Source organism: Gekko japonicus, unplaced genomic scaffold (genome assembly GCF_001447785.1).
Source record: "Gekko japonicus isolate JY-2015 unplaced genomic scaffold, Gekko_japonicus_V1.1 scaffold292, whole genome shotgun sequence".
NCBI classification, from domain to species: Eukaryota; Metazoa; Chordata; class Lepidosauria; order Squamata; family Gekkonidae; genus Gekko; species Gekko japonicus.
Genome location: NW_015173131.1, coordinates 1,060,944 through 1,082,706, shown reverse-complemented (window position 1 = coordinate 1,082,706; position 21,763 = coordinate 1,060,944). Strand labels below are relative to the sequence as shown.

Below are 21,763 nucleotides of genomic sequence, written 5' to 3'. Positions count from 1 at the left end.
GGCAGCCTAAAGCTAGAAAGTAGAAAAAAAAGGGGGGGGGGGGGAACCTGAAGTAATTTCTCCAGAAAACAAACATGGCACTACTAACTGCACAGTGCTCAGAAGAGAAAAGAATGGGAAAGGCACTCATCCATCTTTTGGTGCATGTGCCAAGAGGTAAATACTCCCTCGCAGGAAGGAGATCTGAGCAAAAATTCCTAGCTCAGAGCACTCAGATGTATAGATGCATGGGCAACGCCAAAGAGGGCAGGCCCTGTGGGAATCCATTCAGAACAGTTCAGGCTTTTGACACTATTCAAGCTCCTGTAATTCAATGGACCCCAAAGATGCTACACATGCTAAGAAATCTGTTAAGCAAGATCTGGAATAGTTATGGACTATCTAGGATCACCTAGAGACAATGAACATTGGGGGGTGGGAAAGAATGTGACATAAGGTAAGGAAAAAACACAGAATTCTGAAGGTTTTCATCAGAATAAGGAAACAGTGCAGCAAGATGAGATAGCTGATGTCCCTTAATTTCCCAGTTCATAGCCAGTCAGCCTTAAGTTTTCTTCATAAATGCTCTGGAGTCAGAGTGAGTAGTGGAGAGGCAAGCTTGGAGAAGAGACCAAACTGCTCAGGCAAATCAAAAAGACTGCATAAAGCTCCAAAAGAGCCTCTTAAAGTGAAATAAGTGGGTGAATTAGATTCAAAGTAAGCGTAATGCAATGCATACAGGGATAAAGCTTTTCACATATACACCAATAAGGCCTGAAATATGGTGACCAATCAGGAACAATCTTGGGGTGATGATAGATAGCTCAGTGAAAAGTCAACTCAACACATGGCAGAAGTGAAAAGGGCTAATTCCATGGAAGGGAATAGTAAGATATTGAGAATAAAACCAACTGCATCAAAACAACCCCATGATGTGGCTGTACTTGCTATACTGTATATCATTCTGGTTGCCCCCACCTCAAAAAGCAGACTAAACCAGGGGTGTCAAACATACGGCCGGATCCAGCTCCTGTAGATTTGGCCCACGAGCAAATTCCTTTTCCTGATTCCTTTTCCAGTGCTGCTGCTGGAGCCGCACTGTAGCTTGCTTCACCCCCCCACTCCCTCGGTGGCTGCTTCCTGCTTCGTGCAGGGGAGATACAAAGACAATCCTCTCTCTCTCTCTTTCGCTATCTCTCTCACACACAGCTTCTGCTTCTTTCTCTGGGGCTGCTCCTCCTCTTTTGGGGAGGAGGGAGGGGGAGGAGGGAGAGAGAGAGAGAACACAGTTGGAGTCCCATGGCAGCTTTAAGACCAACATTTTATTCCAGGTATAAGCTTTTGTGTGAAAGGACACTTCTTCGGAGGGAGGGAGGGAGGGAGGGAGGGTGGGTGGATGGATTCTTCTGACAAGCATAATTTATATTAAGGAAATTATTTTGGCTTATTCTGAAAATATTTTTTTAAAGATTGGATTTCTCTGTTTCTATCTGGATTTTATTTTCTTTCAAAAAGACCCTGATTAGGAATTAGAACACTTGGATTGGTCCTTATATCTTGGAGAATGGAGTGATTTCAGATGCCAAATGATAATAGCACGCATTGGAAATGAGGCAGGAAAACTAGGTCTCAGTTCAGTTCTGAAGGATGCATTGTCTTGAGTTTCATTATCAATTGCAATTCAGCAGTCTCTCTTTATAATCTCCCTTTGAAATTCCTTTATAAGAACACTGCTACTATTAGGTTAGCAACTGAATGTTGTGGTTTGTAATGTCAGACTTATTTCCATTTATTCTTTACATCCTCCTGGACGGAACTGAGACCTAGGTTTCCTGTATCATTACCAATGCTGGTATCTCCATGCCCACTACCCCTCTGCATATCACAACTACTCATAACAAGCCTGCTATTGTAATCTATCTGCTATTGCCATTCGACATCTGAAATCCCACTCCCGACCTTCGATGGGGCACCATTTGTGCCAGCACCGGAGGTTAGGAGCTTGGGAGTGCTCGGATGCCTCCTTAACAATGGAGGCCCAAGTAGCAGCCACTGCCAAGTCAGCATTTTATCATCTTTGGCTGATTAGGCAGTTGGTTCCCTTCCTCGAACACAATGAACTTGCAACAGTGATCCTCATGTTGGTCACCTTGAGATTAGACTACTATAATGCTCTCTACTTGGGGCTGCTTGTCGCAAATCCGGAAGCTGCAGCTAGTGCAAAATGCCACGGTCAGGCATCTGATGGGTCTCTCTATGAGCCTGTCCTGAAGACATTGCACTGGCTGCCAATAGCATACCGGATTCACTTCAAGGTGTTGGTTTCTTACCTTTAAAGCCCTTTATGGCCAGGGTTCGACATATCTGAGGGACCGCCTTTCCCCATACATACCCCAGAAAGCACTTCGGTTGGGGTCAGAAAACCGATTGGCCCTTCCAGGTCCCAAGGATGCCAGGCTAGCTACAACCAAGGCTAGAGCTTTCTTGATGGCGGCTCCACACTGGTGGAATGAGCTCCCGGAAGAGATCAGGGCCCTGTGGGACCTTTTCTGCAGGGCCTGCAAGATGGAGCTCTTCCACCAGGCTGTCAACTAGGAGCCGCTGCCACTAACACCGTGGCCAGCATTACCATCTATGCTTATTAACACCATAAATTTAACAAGAACAGAAGCCTGGTGCCTGGTCTATTATTGATAGCCTGTGCTCGCCAACAAAGATTGAGATAGACCGACGAGCTGAATATCAACCGAACTTATAGAATGTATGCAGCCATCTTTGATATTACATATCAACTGCTAGCACTTTAATATATTGTAAGTTAGTTTTAATCAAATTGTTACTGAATTGTTCGATGAATTGCTTTTAGATGTTTAGGATATTTATTATTATGTTTCTATGGTGTTAGCCGCCCTGAGCCTGCCTTGGCGGGGAGAGCGGGGTACAAATCCAAGCAAATAAATAAATAAATCACCTTTATAAAGTTTATATCTCCGGTACCTCATGTTACATTTTATGGCACGCATGGCCCGGCCCAACTGTCAATCCAACAAAGTGACATTTATATCAGATCTGGCCCTTGTAATAAATGAGTTCAACACCTCTGCACTAAAGAGCCAAAAATGAAACAAAATAGAGCAAATTGATACAGGGGTTGGAGCACCTTCCCTGCATGAAAAGACTAAGCTTCTGAGGCCGGGGGCAGGGGGGAGACCAAGGAGGGACATGACATAATATAAAAATTATACATGGTGTAGAGCTAGTGGAATGAGAGAACTTCACACTTCCTCATAATACTAGGACTTGGGGTTGCCTAATGAAATTAATGACTAGTTGGATCAGGACTAGCAAAAGAAAATATTCCTGCACACATGCGTAATTAATTATAGTGTGTGGTGCCACAAAGAATGGTTATGGCCATTAACTTAATACTTTTAAAAGGGTATTAAATTCAAATATCTGTCTATTAAAAGGTACTAACTATGATAGCAAAAGGGACCCTCTGCAGTCACAGGCAATATACTGGATAATATCAATTGGGTGGAGGGAAAAAAACCCTATAGGTAAATAGCCTTCTTCTTGCTCCCTTGCTCGTGGACTTCCCATGAACATCTGGTTGGCTGAACTAGATGACTTTTCCCAACGGGGACAAACAGGATGCTGGACTAGATGGCCTTTCGTCTAATCCAACAGGGCTCTTGTGTTCTGTTTTACCATTCCACAATGAAGAATCCAGGCGGCAATTTCCCCTCCATTTATCTGTGCCAATCTGAATGAACATGAAATTTGATCTACTCTTTTAATTGTTGCTTAAGCTTTGGTAATGTATTGCCTACATATAAAATATTCATGCAGTAATTAGCTCTTGTGCCATGATGTTCTTCATTTCTTACCACTCTGCTCTATGACGCATCCGAGAAGAATTCTTGTCATTCTAGGTTTGACTTTGGGAATTAATTGTTTCAGCTAACTGGGACAAGCTGTCTTTGAATTCAATGCCTCAATTGTACTGAACTTTTCAGAAGCACAATCTATGTTCAGGGTTATCCATAATTACACATGGCTGCTCTTTATTCATCAGATTCTAATAAGCGGAAGCTTGAAAACTCAGCCAGGTGTTGCAGAAGTAAGTCTGGGGGGGGGGGGGGGGGGGGGGTGAGACAGGATGATTTGAAATGGAAGAATCCTCTGCAGCATCCATCTACCAAAAGTGGAGCCCTAGATGGAAAGGAACCCACAGTGTAGTGTTCGGTGGAGGTATACGCCAATGACAATGTCACTCCCTTAAAAATATCTTCTATAGATATAGAAGCACTCTTTCAAAGATGCACTGCGATCCCTTGAAGAGGCTGCTTCTGCACCACTCTTAAGCTGCATAAAAACAATCCCTTACCCAGCTAGACAATGAAGCCTTAAATAACTTTTACCCATGAACGACACCTGGAAGGACACGGATCAGAGCTTCTGATTTTTGCACTCCTGCTGTTCTGTCCAGGCAGAATCCAAAGGCCTCCTAATGTCCAACTTTATGCCATATATGGCTGGGCTGAGACAAAATGATGCAAGTACCATCTCTTGCAAGTAGTGGGAAACTGAATTAATGTTGGGCATAATGGCCAGGTCCAGGTAGAGGACCAATTTGTCCCCATGGAAACACACACATCTGGGTTGGACAACAGTGTTGTCATCTCTGAGATCCTACACGCCAAAGTGACGGCTGCTACAAAGGCTGTCTTAAGGTGAGATAAGGGCGACTGTGGCCCTTGGTTTAAGAGAGGATTGTAAGCAGCCAGTTCAGATTGCATGTGGGAACTTTGTGGATTATTGGCAGATTCATCAAAGCCTCTTCCTTAAAGATGCAGAGGAAGCTATGTCCCCCCAGCCCAGGGTGTTCCCTCCACAATTTCTCTCAGCCCCTTCTGCTCAGTCATTAGGAAATCAAGCAGATTATCTTCAACTAGAGGTAGAAGATTAAGTACTTGGGCAATAGGTCCTTGCACTCTAGGCACATGCAGATCCAGGAACCAGGTGTACTGTGACCAATGTGAGCCAGTTTGATGTAGTGGTTAAGTGCACGGACTCTAATCTGGGAGAACCGGGTTTGATTCCCCACTCCTCCACTTGCACCTGGCTGGATGACCTTGGGCAAGCCATAGTTCTGGCACAGCTGTCCTTGAAAAAGAGCAGTTTCTGTAAGAGCTCTCTCAGCTCCACCTACCTCACAGGGTGTCTGTTGTGGGGAGGGGAAGGGAAAGGAGTTTGTAAGCCGCTCTGAGACACCTTTGGGTAGTGAAGGGCAGGGTATAAATCCAATCTCTTCTTCTTCTTCTTCAGCTCCTTCATCCTCCTAAGAATCCTCAAGATTAGGTCAATCAGCAAAAACATACACCAGCCCTTCTAGCCAAATATCCAATACGGTTTCTGCTCCCTCAGTCTTGGGGTGTGTTATTCTGCTATCTGTGTGCTTTCTGTAGTAACATAATGTGTCTACTGTTGGTACACCAAAGTGTCACTTGTGTTAAGGGTCCACTCAAAGCTCTGGATGGATATCCTGCTCTGCTAGCCTTTTGGTCACATCCCTTAAAAGAGTGGCCTGGAATGACTACAAGTTGTTCTATTGCACTTTGTGGTGGACAAAGGACAACTGCACGGCCTCATGTAAACAGATAACGCTGCTTCTAGTGAGTTAGATCACTGGCCTACCAAGGTTAACACTGTCAATACAGCCTGCTCTGACTGGAAGCAACACTCTGTGGTGTCAGTCAGAGGTCTTTCACATCACCTCCTGCCTGGCATTGCAGATGCTGTACCACTGACCCATGGCCCTTTGCAGCCCTCAGCTGATATAAGCCTTGGTGGCTACCTTGTTCATGCAGATAAGCCCATGCCAACCTCAACGAGATTTCCTGACCGCTCTCAGAGACAGTTTCCCATTCCAGCCAATTTACACCACGCTTCTGTTCTGAGGTCAACCACACTTTGTAAGTCATCAGCTCTGACATGTGAGCTTTCCAGTCTGCCAGAATGACATCTGTTATCAGGACTCCCAGCCTATGGCTGCAACTCTATGTGCACTTACTTAGGAGTAAGTTTCACTGAGCTCAGTAAGGCTTACTACCCGCAAAGGATCCTACTGTAACCTTTTCCACCCTCTCTTGCTCCCTACCAACCCCAGAAAGAAGAAGACTTGCCATACGTTTCCTAACAGATTTTAAAAAATATTACACTCAACACAAGGTAGTTAATAGAAGCTCTTTTCAGACTGATGCTCTACATGGTCACCTTAAAGCTACCATTTTTCTTCCCAGAGATTCTAGAAGGCTGGTGGACAAGGCCACTAACACAGCAACACAAGAAATGTGACTGTAGTTGTCAGGTTCTAATGCACCACTACTATTTAAAATGCCACCAAGCAGCGGAAACAGAGATCTTGTCTTGTCGAACAGCTTTTTGGCAGTTTGCTAAGTCTTCCGAGTTAAAATTTCAAGATAGCTGGCAGTAGCTTGAAATTCCAAAAGAAGTCAGTTGGCAGTACTAATTCTATTAACAAAGGTGTTGAAAGGGTTCTGCTGTGCCAAGATTTGTAACTGGCTGAATAATAAACTGGGTTCTATAGTTCATTTAGTCTAAAAGATCAGATTAAGATCTTCTGTTAACAACAATCACAGGAGCAATCCTGAAAGCGCAGTTCTTCAACCATGTCACCCAACTGACGATTGACTTATCATGCAAACAATAATTCTGACACCAGGCCTCCCGCAGAACGCTTCCAAGAAAGGGTAAGTGAACAAAGACCCTTGAGGGCACTATTGCCAATAGTTCTGTAACAGCCATCAATGCACTCCGTATTCTAAATGCTGATAATATACAAAACCACAATACAGAAGGCCTGAAAGCAAAGCATAATTTGAGTAACACATCAGAAAGAGCTGATGTAACAAACAATGACAAGGTTGTCTCAGCCATTGCACCCTTGGGGGGGGGGGGGAGGCCAAAGGAGGAATTAAGTATAGAATAAAGAAATGAGGAGAAGAAGACATTAGAAGCATAGAAATCGGAGTATTAGATGCCTTCTCTTAGGTCACAGGGGCCTTGCTGAACAGCGACTACAAAAGCCTGCTCTCCTTAACAAGGCAGGAAACAAACTGAGGAAAGTGGTTGACTCCATCCAGGAGACAGGAAGCCTGGAAGAATTCTAGTCCTGCCTCCTTGATGGACAGATGGGAATTGCTAATGTCAAGATGCCCTCCCCCTCAAAGCAATAACTCACGATCCTTGGGCTCTTGGATTGTGGGGATCAACCCACTGTTTGCCAATTTCTTCCCTCAAGAGGGAACTCTACACTCTGATTTGTGAAAATGATTGACTACCAAGTAGGAATAGGACTCATTGTAGTTAGGTATTTTTTTAAGAAGAAAGAATTTCAATCAATTTAAATTATTTGCATATTTTCAGATTAAGAATTATACCTTCCAAAAAAAAAATCCTAATATTCCCCAGCATGAACCAAAGTGGCTGAGTACTTGGCTACAGTATTGCACAAGGGCTATCCTTTTTTAGGTAAAGCTAATGAATGATTGATTTTGCTTTTAGGCACTGTTGCCTTGATATTAATCTAATTATCCTTTTAGATTGTACTTTTTATTTGATTTTACCCATCTTAGACCTTGTTGGTATCTAAATCTAATCTACCCTTATATGCCATTAAAGGTTTTGAATTTAAAATATAACAGTTATTAACGGCATAGTTTCAAAAGGAGGAAACTATACGGGGGAAAAGGGACAAAGAAATGCTGGGAATGGTATGTAGAAATATTCCTGGAAAATGGGAATTAAGATGTCTCATTGTGTTAATATAGCAGAGAACAATTTAAAATAATTTCCCAGTGTATTCCACCACAGCTAAAACAGATGGACATTGAGGACAGATGGGAAATTTTAGAGACGTAGCTATTCTAAAGGAGATTTTTTTCCCACATCTGATGCTGGTCAGTTTAAGGCTTATGACTTGTCAGCTTTCTATGAAACCTGCTGGCATTTTGAGATTGTCCCTTACCCATGTAGCTGCCATTTTTTCTGACAGGCCTTACTTCCATGGCAGTCATTCTGTGATAACCCCCACTAGTGTCTCTCAAAAGTCCAAAAGTACCTACAGGCTCAACAGGGATGCAGACTTCTGAACTAGATCATACATACATGTACTTGCACATCACAGTTTTTCCAACTATTAGATTGCCATCAAGTGAGATAATAAAATATTGAATTAATACTATGAAAACAATCAAGCAATACTACCTGGTCCAGGTTTTTGAAAAGGAGGATGTCTTTACATGCATCCTGCAATCTGCACCTTTGCTCATCTGTTTTGGGATGAACTACCTGAAAACATGATAAAGCAAGAAATGCTGTGACAGAAATATTTAACTGAAGTTTAAGTGTACAATCTCACTGTACATCTGGTCATTGTTTTACTATAACCTATCATTAATACAAACAAATGAGCATTAAGCAACCCCAGTGCATTCCATGCACCTACAAATCAGCAGAGAGGAAAGAACAACATCATACACTTGAAAGTCAGCTGACACTCAGCATTCTAACAAGTTAAATACGACACACAGAGTGGAAAGCCAACCACTTAAAGATACACACACACATCACAGGGGGAGAGATTAAAAAAAAAAAGAGGAAGTCTGAAGAGGAGTTGCCTGTTCCCTCTCCACTCCTATGATTCTGCTTTGTCAAAGTACATTAGTTTCACTGGAACATCTTCTAACCTAACCTCCAGGAAGGATCAAATCCTAAACCTGCTGGAACTGCAAGAATCTGCTCAGCCAGAGTGTTCAATGATTTTATACCACTGCTAATATGAACAACATGTTCTTTTTCCATGTTTTAGGATGGACTCATAATCTGTAAATTTGAAATATTTATAGTCTATTTTATTTCACATTGTTTCTATATTGTTTATACTGCTTTGAATTTGTTTTGGAATCTTTTTTACAATAAATTACTTGCTGCTTTTTTATTTTTTCTGTTTTAATATAGTGGTTTTATGGTTTTAATTCCATATAATAATAGTTTTTCCTGGGCGTGGAACAGCGGTCATTGGGGTGGGGGGGAGGTATTTGTGAATTTCCTGCATTGCGCAGGGGATTGAACTAGATGACCCAGGGCATCCCTTCAAACTCTATGATGTTATGATTCTATGATTCTACTAAGCCACCTTAAATGCACTGTTGAAGACAGGACACTATAAATTTCCCAAAAGAATAGTGCTGACTTGTATCAGAAAACAGCAAGCAATGGGGGGGGGGGTAAATTTCTGCTTCAACAAGACAAGTATTAGGAAGCATGTAAAAATATGAATTTTCAATGGTACCTTTGGACTCTTCTTCCATATATTAACTTTATTTAAACTATTTTTAAAATAGTTTACCAATATGCAAAAAATAAAACAGTACTATTGCTTCAGTCACCACTTCACAGATATCAATTTAGAGAACGAGTGTAGTACACAGGAACAGAATCAGTGACATGGGTCATCCTACGAAATTTTAAACAGAAAATTTCCCAGTGCTCGAATACGGAGTGATCTTGAGTTGGCATATTTATTTTTAAAGTGTGGTTTAAATGTTATATTCAAAGCTCTATGTGAAAATTATTTTACTGAAATAATACTTATAAAAATGTAAAGACGATATAGCATGTTCTTCCCCTTAAATGGTTTAAATTTAAGGGGAAAAAACAAAGGCACTGCAAATTGTTGACAAAATAATTTTAGCACCTCCAAAAAATCATGCATGATAAACCATAGATGTGGCTGTGCACTCATCCAGTTCAACATAATTTTTCCATGGAGGTCACTAGGGCACTTTAGTTTCACAGTTACTCTCTGTAGTACCACATCAGACTCGTGATTACAATATTCCCTGTACCATGTGAGAGGACACATCTAAATAAGAATTTTAGCTTTGTTTTGATTTGACCTGCACAGCCAATCAGGAAAATTCATAGCCTGATGCTTTAGATTTGATTTTTTGTATTTGTCATTTTAACTCCCCCCCCCCTCAGTTTACAGATCAATAAAATACTCTTGTTCTCTTTCAAACAATTCTTAGGAGTAATCCTCTGAAAAACTTTGAAACTGCTAACTTGCCTGATATTTTATTGGCAATGGCATTCATTCAGTGTTGTCAGTTCTATGAAACAATGAATCTTTGCAAATGGAAAATTTTCCATGGAGATAAATAAGCTCTAGAAAATTTTCCACCTGATACCTCTGAAAAGAATACCATATCCCATTAAACTGTGCAAGAATCATATATATGGTTTGTTCATTCTCTCACCCTTGCTTCTGCTTCATCCTCTTCTTCATCTGGGTTAAATGCTTCTGCACAGACTGGAAAAAGAAGGAAAGGCATTTTTTTTTTTAGTTTTAAAAATATTACCCTGTACATAGAACAATGAATTCTACATACAGCGGTGTATGAATTAACGCTCTGGTGTATTACAGCTCCCCAACATTACTGCTCATGGTGAAATTACACTAGTGAAGAGACTTATGCTATTGTTCCAAAGAGTTGTTAAATACCCACCCTAAAACACCTCTAGAACCTGTGACATATGGGCATAGGTCCTGCCCCTTTCAGAAAAAACACCAATCCTCTCTAATCCTGTTTGGTGTGGAAGAAGATCAGCTAGCAGCCAATTAGGATCCCTGGAAGGGCTGGAGGAACCAGATGGGAGGGGGGAACGAGAGAGAGAGAAAACTGTTCCACTGTCAGCTCAGGCAGATAGGGTCTCTGGACCTTCAAAGAAAGAGAGACTGGAGGGATCCTGTCACACAGTTCGCCTTGTTTTTAAGCAGGCTAAGCCAGTCCATGTGTGGAGATAGGGTCTGCATTCCCAGAATGTTAACTGGGAGAGAACCAGTGTCAGGAGACTGTGGAAGTCTCAGAACCCGTCTTTTATGGTAAAGCAGGAGAGCCTGAGGAAGAGAATGAAACTGTCTCAAAGCCCTGGTTTCTGAGGGAAAACCAGTGAAAGATTTGTGTTTTTGATAGGAGCTCAAATTTACAGTGTGAGAACCCTGAGGTTGAGGGAAGGCCAATATTTACCTCAAGAATACAAACCTGGTTGCTAACTGTTCTCTATTCCCATAAATTATCAACTGTGTTATATCTGTACACAATTTTTATCCTCTTTTCCGAACTACCCTATCCTCCTATCCTTGCAAGTAACTAAAAGTTTCTGTTCTTGTTCTGTTTCCTTCACAGGCTATATTCAGAAGCCACTTGGGTTAAGGCTGTCAGGTGGAGGGTTGAGGGAGGGACCAAGTCAGTTGAACTCTACATCATGCAACCTCTGTTTAAATGTCTTAAGACCCTGGCCTTCACCCCACCCTACCAGGGTAACTGAAGTATAGCCAAGGCTTCTCAATCTGCATAATCTGATGCTCCCATTAGAGGGTGAGCTGAAAAGCAGCCATCAGGAGGAGAGCCCTGGTGAATGAGGTCTGGTCTTCAGGGCACTTTCTACTCGCTACTGTTCTGGTTTTCTTTGCAGTGGGGGGGGGGGAGACTCTGATCCAAGTATCCTGCTCAAGGGGGGAACCCCAGACACGAGACTTCGTTCCTCACTGACCACAGTATCCATACCCTGCATCAGAGATGCCAGCATTCAGTAGTGATCACAATATTCAGTAGTGATCACAATATGAAATTGCTGAGTGGTCGGGTTAGAACAGATAAATGGAAGTATTTCTTCACCCAAAGAGTGATTAACACATGGAATTCATTGCCATGGGAGGTGGCGGCGGCTACAAGCATGGACGGCTTCAAGAGGGAATTAGATAAACATATGGAGCGGAGATTCATCAGTGGCTATTAGCCACAAGGTATAGATAGGAATTCAGGCTGGGACAGGTGATGCACTGTATTCTTGGTGCTTGGGGGGGGGGGCAACAGTGGGAGGGCTTCTAATGTCCTGGCCCCACTGATGGACCTCCCGATGGCACCTGGTATTTTTGGCCACTGTGTGACAGAGTGTTGGACTAGGTGGGCCATCGGCCTGATCCAACATTGGCTTCTCTTATGTTCCTAATATTACACATATGTAATTATTTTAAGAAGTGTAAGGGTCTAATGAATAGTAGTCTGCTAGGAAGCAAAAATAAATACTACAGCTTCACTTAAACTGCATACAGGAAGTTTTCCAAATGGGATACAGTAGATTACTGATCATTCACTGCTTGCATAGAACTATAATACCACTATAATACAACAGTTACTAGGACAATGAATGGCCAAATCTCTGAAACACATCCACACAGTAGAACATAAGAACAGCCCTGCTGGATCAGACTAGTGGTCCAACTAATCAAGCACTGTGGCTCACACAGTGGCCAAGTAGTTACTCTGGAGGACCAACAATACAGAGGCCAAGGCCTTCCCCTGATGCTGCCTCCCAGAACTGGTATCAGGGATTTACTACCTCTGAATGTGAAGGTTCCCTTTAGTCACCATAACTAGCAGCCACTGATAGACCGACCAACCAACTGCATCTTGCTTGCCCCCTTCGATACTTTTCCAGCTCTCCAGTGTCCTTTCTGAGATACAGTGACCCTTACCCCACATAATATTCCAAATAATGCCACACCATAGATCTATAGTGGCATTATAATATTAACTGTTTTATTTTCAATCCCTTTCCTAATAATTCCCAACATGTCGCTTGCCTTTTTCATTGCTACAGCACAGTGGGTTGATATTTGCTAGGAAACTACTAAATGAAGAAGAACTTTTAGTCTGGCTTGTACGGCTTTGGCCTTTGGCCTTTCCAAAGATGGAAAACAGTTTTACAAGTCACAGCGGTGAAGAAACCTCTAATTCATCCATTTTTAGAAATGGACATAGGCTACAAGTAGTTACTTTGATTTCTTTAGTTTACAGCTTATAAATACATAAAAATCAGTTTTAAAACACTGTAAGGTTAAAAAATTGTGTTTTGTTAAAAGCCAGGTGAATCTGTCATAAATATAAAGCAAGCATTACCAACACTGACAAGGAATCATCAGACAAGCTAATTTATACACATGCCCTTGGTTACACTCCTACTAAAACAGTCCATGGGACTCCTAAATCTTTACAATGGATATCCCCTTTTAGTAATAAACTTTCATTACGACTAGATCACCAACACACTCAACTCTGAAGGGTCATTTCATTCCACTGACCTACCGCTACAACAAAAGGGGGTATCAGTTCTCTCAAATTAAACATCCCATAACACATGAGAGCTTAAAGTTTTAAAGGGTTTTGAGTGCTAGATTACAAACATTCTGTACATAGAGTTCTCTATTTTATGGGAGTAGACTCACTTTCTATCATCTCTCCCAATCCATTTATGTACTCAATTGTGCTTAGTGAGTAAGTGGCCTGCATGTTTTTCTAGAACTCACAAAATCATTTGCTGGTTAATTCAACGTTCAATAGCCTAGATATGACATTTTGTCAACACTCTGTACTTGTCTGTTCCTTATAAACTTGAATCAGACATTCAAAAATGTTTCTCCCTCTATGACATTTTTTTTTTGCTGGTAATGTTAATTCAGCCACAATGTGGATGCAATATTTTGTTATGACTGTGCACCTGTCTGTTCTTGGCAAATTTGAATTAGAGTCACAAAATCGGTCTCTTTACTAATTGGTGCAAAGACACTGGAGACAGGACCGCACTTCTTTTCCCACATGCAAACTCCCCACTACCACATTACCACAGTTCAGTATTATATCCAAGAGGAACTAACTGGCCCTAATTTATTATGTACATTCCGCACAGGGATCTTTGGTCATCAGATGGCAAGTTGGGCCTCTTTTTCTTTCTTCTCCCTTTTTTGTCAACAGACCTCAACTGAAATCTAAAGGAAGTATTATGTTCACCCATCTTTAATCCCTTGTTGAAATCTAGTAAAAGCAGCACCTTTAAGAAAATAGAGAGATTTCCCAAGCCACATTATAATGGTATGTTCATGTAGCATAATTCATCTCCCAAGACGTTTTGTACAGTACTTTTTCTGTAAACCATTCCTGTTTTAGTCTTACCTAAACAAGAAGGAAAAAATTCCTCTAGTGGTCTGTTTTTGCTTTGATACCAGTATTAATGTGATTGGCCCATCTCCCCCAAGGCAGCAAATGCTTTGAAAATCAATGCAAAGTATTACAAAACAGATTATAAGTATAAAGAGCTCCAAATTAATTAAAAACTCATATACAGTGAAATACAGATCCAACAGGTAGCTTGTCAGCTGCTGCATGGTGCCTTGTGAATCCCCTCCAAGTCTGAGGAAAAGCTCTGCTTTAGGCTTTTTTTTCTAAGGCTTTTCTTTCATGGAATTTTTCTGTGCTACTTAGCTGATAGTTTCATTTCAGGTCGTTGTCCAAGTTGTGTTTCCAGGTCGATATAAAACTTGGAAATACTGGGGGTGGGGTGCGGGAGTGTAACTCAAAATATTTTTCATTACTCAGAAGCAACTCTCATTGAAGAAAAGGTTGGTAACCCCTGCATTAAATGTTCTGTGTGTGTGGTTTAATTCAGTGCATAATTCAGGACTCTCAAGTGTCTGTCCTTCAAGTGTCCGGTTTAATGATGACAGCACGTAGGGCAGACATTCACAGGGGGAATTCTGAAAATTCTGAATTTTTTTTACTGTTACTGTAAGCCACCTTGAACCACAAGAAAAGGTTGGATATAAATGTCTCAGAGCAGCTTCCAATCACCTTCCCTTCCTCTCCCCACAACAGACACCCTGTGAGGCAGGTGGGGCTAAGAGAGCTCTCAGAGAACTGTGACTGGCCCAAGGTCACCCAGCTGGCTTCATGTGGAGGAGTGGGGGATCAAATCCAGTTCTCCAGATTAGAGTCCGTCACTCTTAACCACTACACCACACTGGCTCTCGCCAGTGAATTTAACAGCTAAATTCAGCCTCTGTGTCTGAACACCAGACAGCAAGGGACAAACAGGGCAGCACCATTGCTCTCATGCCCTGTTTGGGAGCTTCTCAAAAGAACCTAGTATCAAGATGGGCCTTCATCTGATCCAGCAGGGTAGGTTTTGAGTTCTGTGCAAATAGAAGGGGGTGATCCTGTGCAAATATATGGGGATGATTTGAGTTCTGTGCAAATAGATGGGGACAATCCTCCAATACAGTGGTTTTCAAACTGTGTTCTGAGGAACTCTGCGGTCTTGATAAGCTTATCATTGATTTCTTGGTAAGATCTATAACAAGGGACAACCACAACTAAAAAAAAACCCCTGATCGACATTACCAGAGCTCCTCCGCAATGTGTTGCCAGAGGACACTGCTGAATGTGTTACAGGTTTCATTTCCAGAATCAAACTACATGTTACGTCTGAATTAATGTTATATTTACACCGTAGACTCTTTTCTGCAAACAAACAAACAAAAGCTGCTTTGGGGATAACACAGAAGCAGCAAATGGGAAAGTTAATCAACTTATCCTTTCTGAACGTTTCCATTTTCAAAAAAATTATCAAAATGGCTCATTTTTTAAAAAAAGCGTTTGGGGTATAACATGTCACTGTCCCCCAATTCATGCAGAATAGCAATGCCCTCCACGAACAGTCTGCACCCTTGCCTACTTTAGCTTCTGAAACTAACAGACAAATTCATCAACAGGTCCATCAATTATCACCTTCCTTTTGACTACGCTGTCTTCTACCTTTGTAACCCATCTTTCTGCATTATGGCGTATCATACCTTAGACAGTTCTTTGTTTGCATTGCTTTCCAGTTCTGTAATCCTAGTCCTACAGCATTATTTATTAGAGATCATTCCTGTCTGAATTGTTTTAAAATTTGTACTTTGCCTCGAGTGAGGAAGGAAGGCCATAAAGTAAATAAATATTAACCATGGTAGCTAAAACCATACCTCCATTTTCCCCACCTTGTTTTGATCCTCGTCTGTTTAAGAGCAGTCCTGGCCAATGAATCACTATGCCATTAAGAATTTTACAGAGATACTCTTATTGGTACTTTATTCACAAGCTTGACAATACAAAAGTCTTGGCAGAGTGCCTATTTTACCACAATGATTAAGCTTGGTAAGAAGGGGGGAAACAAGCCAGTTTTTAAAAAAGTTAGAACTCAGCCGCAATCACGCAGAAACCTGCAAATCGCATGAGAGTTTACAGTTCTACGCCTCTACCTAAACATAGGTCACCATCAAATACACCATATTTACGGTGTGTATTCTCTATACAAAACGAATATAACGAAAGCACTGTTGCTTTGCTAAGATAAGCATTCGTTAAGGAAATAAAGCTCATTCAAATCTGACAGCAAAACAGATGGAAAGCTGAAATGAGGAACACTGTAAAAAAAGAACACTCATTCTTTATCCCCTGCCCTATTAAGAGGAAAAAAACTAAGTAGACAAAAATTAGTTCACAAATCAAAAACCACGCCCATGCGGTCATTAGCAATTAAAAGGGGGAAATGTGAGGCTTTTAATGGAAACGGATTGGAAGAGGCGGAAATTGAGAAAAGAAGCCTGCAAGTTGTCTGTGCTTCCTATCTCAATGGGAGGAATCTCCTATCTATCAAGGCTGATCTCCTCCACACAGAAACCTCATCTGAGCCTGGGTGCACATCTGCAGTTTAAAAGATAAAGGGCAATCCGTGATCTTCATGTCAGTGTGTCCTCTTATTATTACATATTCATTAAGCAGAACACTAAATAGAAGCCGGAACACTACTACAACCCGGAAAATCTACAACAGCTAAAGAAGAATCTTTATTGCCATCTAGAAAGGGAATCCATTAAAAGTGAGACAAAGCTATAAAACTGCCCTAACAGAGAAGAAACATAAGAGAAGCCAATTTTGGATCAGGCCAATGGCCCATCTAGTCCAACACTCTGTCACACAGTGGCCAAAAATACCAGGTGCCATCAGGAGGTCCAGCAGTGGGGCCAGGACAATAGAAGCCCTCCCACTGTTGCCCCCCCCCCCAAGCACCAAGAATACAGAGCCTCACTTGCCCCAGCCTGAGAGTTCCTATCTATACCTTGTGGCTAATAGCCACTGATGGATCTCCGCTCCATATGTTTATCTAATTCCCTCTTGAAGCCGTCCATGCTTGTAGCCACCGCCACCTCCTGTGGCAGTGAATTCCATGTGTTAATCACTCTTTGGGTGAAGAAGTACTTCCTTTTATCTGTTCTAACCCGACTGCTCAGCAATTTCATTGAGTGTCCACGAGTTCTTGTATTGTGAGAAAGGGAGACAAGTACTTCTTTCTCAACCTGCTCTATCCCATGCATAATCTTATAAACCTCGATCATGTCACTCCTCAGCAGTTGACCAAAAGCAAAGTAAAATTTATCCCCCTACAGTAGTGATATCCTGACCTGGATAGCCCAGGCTAGCCCAATCTCATCAGATCTCAGAAGCTAAGCAGGGTTGGCCCTGGCTAGTATTTGGATGGGAGACCACCAAGGAATATCAAGATCATCATGTGGAAGTGAGTAATAAAACCGCCTCTGATTGTCTCTTGCCTTGAAACCCCTACGGAATCACCATAAGTCAGCTGTGTCTTGACAGCAAAAAAACAAAAAAGGAGTGATAACTTCTCATAGGTATAGGAGGAGTCTGTGAAACCACATGTTATAATGAATGATCTGTAATGAATTTCATTACAACGTTGCTTACGCTGAAGACATTGTGATCCCTTATATTTGTGAATGTCACATGGACCACAATGTAGTATGTACATCAAAATACACAGATTTCAAGAGCCACAGTGTTGTCCAGGTAGAAAATTGGACATGCACCTGGGAAAGCACCGTGCAGACCTGATCAAAAACTTTTCCGCCTCAATTTCCTACCCAAACAGAATAGCTGGAGGATAACAGCGACTTCACAGGGTTGTACGGCAACTGCAATTTGCTTAAATATGCATCTCCACCAACATGGACACACTGTACTGAAACTGCCTAAGTGGAACTCCATGTGGCAAGACATTTGTAAGAACAGTTCCTCATGACTCAGGATTACTTAACTAAGTCAACACACACACACACACACACACACAATAAGGCATAGCTGAAGGCCAAGTTGCATGGGAAGCCACCCACACAGATTGTTTTCTTTGTGGAGCTTCACTGAGACATTTGCATTACAGGTGGTGCTTCACATGGATTTGCATTACAGGCGGTGCTTCACATGGATGGTCCCACATATAAAGCAGCATACTCGCTGCACATAAGGAATAGACTTTCTGGCTCATATGGCACTCCTAAGTAGTTTAATTTCACGGAAATGGCCTTTATCTTCAAAAGATAATCATCCCTGAAACTTCAAGTTGCCCTCTGAGAACACGTTACTCTAATTCTAAGTAGTGCTATAGGTGAATTAGACAAAGAGTCTAAGTTTAACAGTGAAAAGTTGAAAGACGAGGCTTTTTAACCTAAACATGTAAAAACATAATTGTTGTGAATTTAACCAAACGGAAGCCTCTAGTAAAAGCCAGATCAATATAAAGGAAGGTTATTCAACAGTTGCAGTAATTTGGTCATCTGGCGGTGCCACTTCAAATGAGGACTTCTCCCCGTGACAGCCCTATTTCTATATAACAGGAGAATGAAGCATTTGTTGCTTCTCTTGGATAAGATGCAAAGAAAGACTTCAAGACTGCCTTTGGCTAAATTCCTGAATTTCTATTTATATTGCTGATTTTGTTTATATGATTGATTTTATATGATTGATTTCTTTAATGGTATCTGGAAACTGTTTTTTCCTATCACTTCAAAGCCATTTTTATTTTTTTTTAAATTGCCTACCTAATGCTGGGAAATCGTGAGCTGGGGGGGGGGAAAGTGTAAGGGAAAGAAGAGTTATTGTTGAAGAATGGCAGGCCGGAAGAGAAAGATGCAAGTGGGAAACCACGGCCTGACATATGGGGGCAATGTGGCAGGAGAGAGAGGTACAGCCCTGGATGCCGAGAGTTTTACAGAGCTACTGCAGGACTTGCTATATCATAGCTTCTTTTCTTCTGATCACATCAATGCCTTCATCCATATCCTCAGGGAGTACCTTCCAAGTTCACTTTCATAGTATACTCTGCAAGTTTAGTATGCAGTACAAAAGTGTCTAGGCTTGCTCCTTTGTGGATTCCACAACTAGTGCTGCGCTACTCGACACCTGACACAAGGATCTGATTAAAGAATGGAAGACAGGAGGACAAAGCTCAAGTGTTTAAATTGAAGGATAACAATACTGCTGAACAACAAGATACACCTGTTGAAAACTTTGAAAAGGAACAATCGCTTTTAATCCCGTTATTTAATTCTTGATGGGGTAAGAAGCCATATTTAACGCTCCCTTTTCCAGCATAACTACATTTAGCTCTTTTGGATACCACTGGTCTTTTGTATTTACTTATAACAAAATCTGTGTTTATGCTCACAGATATGCCAGGAAGGTTTAATTCAGATGTCACCAATGCACTCCCAGGACTGCAAGTCCCCTCCCCTCTACCCCTGGAATTAGCAGTGGTGTCCAAATGCGGAATGCATCACTAATTGTGGTGGTTTCTTTTCCCAGTTAAGAATCCCAGTCACTGGGGAAGAAACAAACTGCAGTGAGGGCACCTGCATTTAGACTTCACAACTAACTGGAGTCAGACTGAAGACTTCAGTAATCTTCCGTCCTGGTGCACTACACAATAGGAGGAGGAGGAGAGTGCAGTGGAATCAGCTGCCTAGGGAGGAGGTGAGCTCCCCCTCTCCAGCAGTCTTTAAGCAGTGGCTGGACAAACACTTGGTCAAGGAGGCTCTAGGCTGATCCTGCATTGAGCAGAGGGCTGGACTAGATGGCCTGTATGGCCCCTTCCAACTCTATGATTCTAGGATTCTATGCATGACCCTACAACTAACCAAGCTCATGTCTATCATAAACGGATTTGTTTGTGGTGGCTGAGCCGAGCTTAAGTGTGTGTATTCATACATATAGGTAAGTCTGTGATATGCATACTACAACTCTTGAGCTCTGTATAAGGGAGTTCCTAGAAGTGCCATTTCTCTGCCACGGCAAAAACCAGGCCTCTTTTTGCCTGAACTGATGACCCATGCAGCGGTGCACTACCACTACGGAAACCACAGTTATGCCTTATGGCCATTGTTTATATTTTGTTACATGTCAGTTCATACAACCATCCAAGGAAAAAATACTTTCTGAATAAGGCGTGTACAATATGGACATATCCCTATATCCTACACTCACTCTGCCTTCAAAAAGCTGCAAAGGATCACAGCAACTAGGATGTTCTGCATATCATACATGTGCAATAAGTAGGGCTGCTGCTTGGTCAGCCATTTGACTCAACTTCAGCTTACAGCATAATGATTTATTTTACTGTGGAGACATATAGGTTGCCTCTCTGGAAACCTGTTCGAAGTGGCTCCCAAACGACAAATGAAATACGACAAAACTATTTTTAAAAACCCACAAAATCATTTAAACAAGTCATAACAATAACTTTAAGCAGCCTGAAATGCATCCAGTAAAACAGCTCTCAGGCTAAAAGTGGACCAGAAAACTGAAGACCCTTCAAAAGGCCTTCATAAAGGGCCCTGACCTGGACAGCCCAAGCAAGCCAGATCTTGTCAGATCTCAGAAGCTAAGCAGGGCCGACTCTGGCAGCATTTGGAAGGGCGGCCTCCAAGGAATACCAGGGCTTGGGACACAGAGGTAGGCTATCAAGCCACCACTCTGAAAAAACATCCAAGCCCCCACTCGGGGTCACCAGAGGTCAACCGTATGTCAAACTCAGACCTCATCTGCCATGGTTCTTTAGTTCTTTTGGTTCTGTATGTCTCTTATCCTGTTTTCTTCTGGTTGGGAGGGGGATTCTGGGAGCATGTGAGAGTGTGTCTGTGTGTTTGTTTGTTTGGGGGGGGGGGTTTTTTTTTGTGTGTAGCTGCTTTGCTGGGAGTCGCACTAGCTTGTAACTGTGTTTATGTGGGGCCTCCCATCTCTGGGAAGAATGCATGCTTGACCTTGGACACCAGACACTGCTAGATACTAAGCTTGCAGGTGCTGGGGGAGGGGTAACGGTGCACTGTAGATTTTGGCAGGCTGGGTGTATTGGTGTGATTGGACTGATCATAGGGGGGGGGGGGGCTGTTTGAACTATGCATAATACCAGAACTGGCACCAAGGGAGTCAGTTCTGACATAGATTGTCTTAGCTTGAAATATCTTTATCTCTCAATAAACAAATCACTGCCAAGAGAGTGTTGTTGGGAGTAAATTTGTTCAAGAGTCTGACACCGTGACTTCCAGGAAAGCACACAAACACACACAAATATTAAAAAGAAAAAAAGGCCTTCATATAAGGAAATATTTTGACCTGGCAAGTAAAAGTAAATAGGCAACAGGTGAGCCTCAAGGGGAGACGGCATTCCGAAGGTATGGAAAAAACCCAGATCAGGGCTTGGGAAGAGGAGATTAACTGGCAAATTGGCCAATATAGAACAATGTGGTCTTTCAAGGATTCGAGCCTCAAGCTGTTTAGGACTTAAAAAGGGTAAGAACTAGTACTCTGAATTGTGCCTGGAAATAAACAGGTAGCTAGTATAGCTCTTTCAGCACACAGATGATATGATTCCTACCCAGCTCTGACACTTAGTGACAGTTCTGTACAATTTTCAAAGGCAGCTGGGCACTAAACACATTACAATAACAAGCTCCATGAGCCTGAGCAGC

The 21,763-nt window shown here is 42.0% G+C and overlaps 1 protein-coding gene across 1 annotated transcript in view; it reads right to left on the bottom strand.

Annotated features, from left to right (window-relative positions):
* The window catches only part of PRKAR2A (protein kinase, cAMP-dependent, regulatory subunit type II alpha), a 142,868-nt gene that overhangs the window by 34,464 nt on the left and 86,641 nt on the right, over window positions 1–21,763 (bottom strand). The window contains exons 3-4 of the mRNA XM_015422148.1: window positions 10,326–10,378; window positions 8,272–8,355 (exon numbers count right to left, since the gene is read on the bottom strand). Of these exons, the coding sequence (XP_015277634.1) occupies window positions 8,272–8,355; window positions 10,326–10,378 (137 nt within the window). The remainder of the gene's footprint in view (window positions 1–8,271; window positions 8,356–10,325; window positions 10,379–21,763) is intronic.